The sequence below is a fragment of the Condylura cristata genome, unplaced genomic scaffold (assembly GCF_000260355.1).
Source record: "Condylura cristata isolate star-nosed mole 26May11 unplaced genomic scaffold, ConCri1.0 scaffold00006, whole genome shotgun sequence".
NCBI lineage: Eukaryota > Metazoa > Chordata > Mammalia > Eulipotyphla > Talpidae > Condylura > Condylura cristata.
Window position 1 is genome coordinate 38894665 of NW_004567107.1, and position 6193 is coordinate 38900857.

General features: G+C 40.9%; 2 protein-coding genes across 2 annotated transcripts in view; both read right to left on the bottom strand.

The window, feature by feature from the left end:
- PIP5K1B (phosphatidylinositol-4-phosphate 5-kinase, type I, beta) overlaps positions 1–6193 on the bottom strand; it is a 269554-nt gene that overhangs the window by 191554 nt on the left and 71807 nt on the right. The window lies entirely within an intron of this gene.
- On the bottom strand, positions 485–6187 carry FAM122A (family with sequence similarity 122A). The gene has a single exon (XM_012721524.1). The coding sequence runs from the start codon at positions 5906–5908 to the stop codon at positions 5045–5047; it is 864 nt and encodes a 287-aa protein (XP_012576978.1). The 5' UTR covers positions 5909–6187; the 3' UTR covers positions 485–5044.

The window sequence follows — 6193 nt, forward strand, 5'->3', positions numbered from 1 at the left end:
CATGTCAGGAGAGGTCTGCAACACCATGAGGGTCTCCTCCCTGACTGGAGAATTGAACTCATGCTGCAGTGGCTGCATATAGCTTCACAGTGCTGCGCTTCAACCCATGCACCACCCCAAAGGGTCCACAGTCTGCATTCTTAACCACAATGTGCTACCTCCTTCCCATCTCCAGGAACCTGAGCAAGTTATTTAACCTGTGTGTCTCCCTCTCCACATCTTTTTTTTTTTTTTTAAAGATTTATTTACTCATACAGAACTGGGGTACAGGCTGGAGATGCGGAGGGTGAGAGGAGTCACCAGAGACAGAGTGGGGAGCAGGACAGGCAGAACAACGAAGTACACTGCTGAGGGGAGCAGTGGACGGGTCAGGAGAAGTCTGCCTCGCCATGTGGATCACCTCCAGGGTAGGCTGGGATCATGCCGAAGTGGCTTAAGCTTCTTAGTGCTGTGCTTTAACCCCCTGTGCCACCAGGGAGGGCCTCCCTCTCCTCATTTCTAAACTGAGGATAAAATAACACTTACCTTATACAGCAGTAATGAAGATAAAATGAAATGACACATTAGGTCAGCACCTAAGGCATTACCTGACACATAAACACGTATTTTTCATATAAAGGTCACTTCAACTTTTAAGAAAAGTTTTTACTTGGAGGGTAAATTACAGAAAGCACAAAGAACTTTATCTTGTCTATAGTGAACAATTTGACTCAAATTTTTTATCAAGTAATGTAATTCAAGGTTTGTTGATTTGGGATTCATTGAGTTAAAACTAACAAGCAAACAAAAAGACAGCGTTGGCAAAAGATGGGCAACACTGCAAGAGTTCCACAGAGAGATTCTCTGCACACTTTGTCATGGCTTAACAGCAAAACCTTGAGGAAAAAAAAAAAAAACGGCCTATTGCATCACTCATTGCTTACTTCATTCACCATCTTGAAAGCGTCACTCAACCAATCTATTATATTTTCAGAAAAGTCCTTAAGGGCTTCAGGAATTTACCCAGCATCTACTTAACCATTTCTCAGACTTAGTCAATCCAACCTACTTCTTTTTATATTGCTGCCATACAACAGTAACTTGGCATCCAAAATGGCTCCATAAACTTTCTATTCACCCTTAATCACTCCTAACTAGCACCTTTACAGAACCTTTACTTTACTCAAGCTTCCAGATCTACTCCTGTCCCACCCTCAGTTATTCTAGACTCCTCAGTAATTAGAAAATATAACCAATTTCAACACAAATTCTTCCTAAAGCAAATCAAGCCAATAATTACTGATATCTTTGTCTAGCCTTCTACTCTCCTTCCTAGCTTAAAAGAAATAAACGTTTCCATATATACTTCCCAAGGCCAACTCTTTCTTCTATTCTTTCATAGAAAGGTTAACATATCTCCTTTGATTTGTTATTCTGGCAACTATTCTCCCATCTTCATCTCTCTCTTAGATCCTCCAACTTTTTCCATCCATCTATAAACATGTTCATAAGAAAAAAATTTGCACTCCTGCTTTCCTGACAGGCCTTGGCCAGGTCCCATTTTACTGCCAAATATATGGTCTCTTACTCCTTATATAACTGACTAAACTAATAAATGTGAATCACTGAAGGCAACCTAATATCCTGATGCAGGTTATTCTTGATTATAAACAACCTTGTAAGTATGCTCAAAGGTTCTGATGAACAGCAGTCACAAAATCTGGTGACCAGTAATTAATTTTTTCCATCTCTATTGGCTTTCAAACATAATAAAAGAAAAATTACAGAGGTTTGTTACACATGACAAACTGTACTTTAACTGAATGTTAGTATGTGTTTTGAGATTTCTAACAAAATTTATAGATTAGCACGACTAATATATTAAGTTTTTTTTTGGAAGATCATTCTTACATGAGCTAAGCCTTTATATCCTAGAGTAATTAACGATTTAAGTTATAAATAATATAATGCATATTATCTATATGAATGCATAGAGCTTCATCTGACTTAAAACTACCACATATATGGAACAATGAGGTTACAGATAAAGGCTTCTCTGTACCTTCAAGGAAATGGATCTAGTAAAAGGAGCTAAAGTAGGAAAGAACAGGGATTTAACAAGAAGGAAGCAAGCCAGTGAGGGTGGGGCACAGAAAACAAGAGGAGGGAGGCACATCCAGATCTCATATGGCCTCCTAGACAGAAGGAACACATTTTGGTATGCAGTGAGAACAATGGGAAGCAAATCAAAACCTTTTAACTGAGAGACGGATGAGAGCTGCAGTTTTAAAAAGATTACTCTAGCTGCTACCTGGAGAATGAATGGGTAGTTGACCAGGATGAGTATGATGGCAATAAGCAGGAACTAGGAGGCTGCTGTAGAAGCTTAAGAGGGAAATGATGGTAGCCTAGATCAGGTGGCAGTAGAGATAAAAATGAGACAGATTCTGGAAGATAAAATCAAGTAAGACTTGATGTTTAGATATGAGGGAAAGAAAGGAAATGTCAATGACATGTTGGTTTCCTGAGTTTATATAGAGATGTACAGGGAAGTGCAAAGTTTGTATACCTTATAATTAACAGAAATTACTTATGGGAAGAGAAATTACACATAGTAAAATATTTTACTGTATCTGCATTGTTTAAATATTTGTATAATTAGCAGGGACACATTTTTTAGTAGTTACATTCATGTGAAATAAGAAGAAACACAGCATTTGCCTGGCTGCAAAAGATAGGAATTGGTTTTTTAGGAAGAAGGAAACTATCTAAAGGTACAAAAATATTTAGAGGATCTAGTCTAGTGTTTACAGGTTAAGAAAGAAGGATGTGTACTGAGATATGATGAGCAGATAAAGTGTTTTAGAATATAGCCAGTTTACAAAGGATCTCATCATATGCCAGGTTAAAGAAAGCATTTCCTAAAATGTAGGAACAGGGAAGCAAACCACTGTCAAATGGGAGAAATCAATTTTATATTTTAGAAAGATCATTTTAGAGGCAGTGTGAAGACCAAAGTGAGGTTAAAAACACTGGGAAGACTGGGAGATCACTCAGAAACTTAAGCTACATCTGAGGCTATAGAAGGGGCAGATTTAAGATTCATTTCAGAAGTAGACAGGTCTAGGTGGTTAAGCTAATGTGACAGGGAGAGAAAAGGGAAAGCAAGGATGCTTGCCATGATTTTTCGTTTAGGAAATCAGATGTGATGAAACCAACTTAGGTAATTTAAGAATGGGTTAAATGAGAAAATAATAAATTTTGTTTTGAAGATGATCAGGTTAAGGACATCTGAAGCAGTAGATCAAGGTGAGGAAGTTGCACCCCTAAGATTGAATTTGAGGAGCAAGGTGAGAAGTGGAGCACATGAACCCGGAAGAGAGAATTTAAACCTGTGGTTATCTTACCCTCGATGTAATTTCACTGAATTCTTGAAGCAACTGTCAAATGTTGACCAGTTCCATTTATTGTTATAGTTGCAGAAATTCCACATAGTTGTTAATCTCTGTAGGCAATAACTTGAAAAAGCAAGCCAGAGCTTTTATCTTGTTCTCCCTTTTAGTCTTTTTATTTCTCCCCTTGTCCTTTGATTACCTCTGTCTATTTATTTATATCTATTTGATTAAGAAAGATCTAGGAGGTATAGGAAGTATAACATAAACGTTTTTCATTAGTTTCATATTTTGTCTGAATTTTGAAGACAGAAAAAAGAACATTTCACATTCTACTTTTAACAAAACCTAAGTCAAATAATTTACTGAGGTGACTCTCCACTGATTTTCTAAGACATTGACCTTAATTAACTGACATCCTCCTCAAGGTAGTCAACTTCAGCTGCAGCTTTCACCACAGAGGCTCCTGGAACAGTCCTCTTGTTGCTCACTGTCAGAAATCTGAGTCACACCTTTGCCTAACTGACGATGCCCTAGTTTGCTGGGAGGTAGAGAGGAAGGACCTGTTGGCAAGGAAACAGCTGCTTCCTTCCTGAGTCAGGGAAAACTAGGAAGGTGACAGATGGGCAGAACAGAAAGGCAGCCAAAAGTTTGACTGGCTCCTCATTGACAAAGGTTTTTCACTGAGGCACTGCTGGGTATTTTAAAGCATATCAATGATTGAGAGCATCTGATCCGCCTGGGTGCTCTGATGAAGTTCAACAAGGCTCCCATACATTTTCTACGTTTGAAAACTTTTAACTCTTTTAGCTCTTTAAAGAACCAGGCCTCAACCTATGTACACCAGGATGAGAATGCAAGGCACTGTCCCATTTCACTTTAGGATTATATGCAATAGAATGCACCTTCTAGTTAAAAAGAAAAAGGAGATTTCCATTTTCTGTACAGTATATTTGTAAGTCTTAGAATTGTTAAAATTTCATTAGAAAGTTTTTCTTAAATACATTTACTTTTGTATATTTAATTTTAAAAAGATTTGTTGCAAACTTTATTTTGCTCTTTTATCATTCCACCACCATCCACTTCTGTACCCAGAAAATTTAATATCCAAGGATTCCTGGGTAAAATAGACAACCACTGGATTGTTATGTCATAACTAACATATTTTTAAAATAGATAGGTTATTGTTCTTCATCAAATAGAAATTAGCAATCACTGATAACAACATTAAAAATTAGTGTGGGCATGAAGTATGGAATTTTAAAACATCAGTTTACTATGCTGATTAATTCAACATTTATATTTTCATCAGAACTTAATAATCCCATAAATAAATAGAGCTCTCAATTATTTAAAAAAATCAAGGGATAACATATGTATTTAGACATATTAGCAGCGTAAGAGATGTATGCTTCAACACACTTATTGGGAAAATGTCTGAAAATAGTACTACATTGAATTCAAGGGCATCTGCAGGAATCTGACATAAAAGTTCTCTAGAATAACATTTCAGGAAATTCCAAAAAAGGAAAAAGGGTCCAATAAGAAATAGCTCAAATTAATTGACAAAGTTCAGTGCTTGCTCCAACTTGATTTTTCTCTCCATTGCAAATAATAATAATAATAATAATAAAACAAACAAACAAAACCAAGTCTCAGGAAGGGTGGGTTCATCACTTAGATGAAAGTTCATCTACTGGAATAAAAGGAGAAGTCGCTTGGGCAGGCGACACAGGAGAGTCGGTGGTAGTGCTGACTTTCGCTGGTGAATTACAAGAAGATCCGGCACTGCTGCTGTTTCCATCAAGGGTATCTGAAGACACACACACACCGGGATCTGACAGCTGTGCAACGTCAGAAGAAAGCATGTTGGTAATGCCCTGGAAAAATCTCTTTGGCTGATACTCAGTTTCCATTTCACATTTTCTTTTCAATGGTCCAAGAACACTTGGTCTAATGCAATTGATGGGACTCTGACTTCTCCTCGTAGTAAATCGGGTGGTTGGGCTGGGAATAGGGCTTGGAGGCAATCCATTGCTACTCACAAAACTTTGCAAGGATGGTGAAAAACACTGCTTCCCAATTCCCCGGGTGGGTGACGGTGCTGGTGACACCGGGATGAAGTCGATGCGCTTCGGAGAGGCGGATTTCTCCACGTCGTTGTCACTCAGGCTGAAACTTTCCTCCCAGGAGTGGCTTATCTGCATTGCGGTCTGCACCTCCCGCTCGTGGACCGTCTCGCGGTTGATCAAGTCCATGCCCTCCTCCTGTTTGATCTGGTGCAAGCGGCTGCTGTGCATGCGGACCGGGGAGGCCGGTAGCAGCAGGCCGGGGCGGCTCGGGAACGTTGTGCTGTTCCGCCTGGCGCTAGGCGCCTCGGCCTGGAACACCGGAGAAGTGTCACTGAGGCCGTGGATTAGGGGGGCGCTGTTAGACCTCCTGAGGCCCCCGCCGCCGCCGCCGCCGCCGCCCTCCACCGGGTTCCCGCCCGTACCCGGAGGCAGCTCCAGGTCTAGCTCCATCTTCTCCTGAGCCATGTCGGGGCAGGGAGGCGGGGGCGGTGCTCAGTCAGAGAGACCTAGGACTTCCATTCCCCCGCAGTACTGGGCCGGCGCCGCCGCCGCCGCCGCCGGCGCCACCCTTGAAGCAGGCCGACTCGTAGTGCTTGTTGAGATAGGACTTGAGCGCGAAACTTTTCTTGCAGCGCTTGCACTGGAAGTGCTTGAAGGCCGAGTGCGTCTGCATGTGCGCGCGCAGGTTGGAGCGGTCGGCGAAGGCCTTGCCGCAGTGCGCGCAGCCGAAGGGCTTCTCGCCGGTGTGCG

Coding starts and splice junctions, on each gene's coding strand:
- FAM122A (XM_012721524.1), bottom strand. CDS start 5,908: ATGGCTCAGGAGAAGATGGAGCTAGACCTGGAGCTGCCTCCGGGTACG.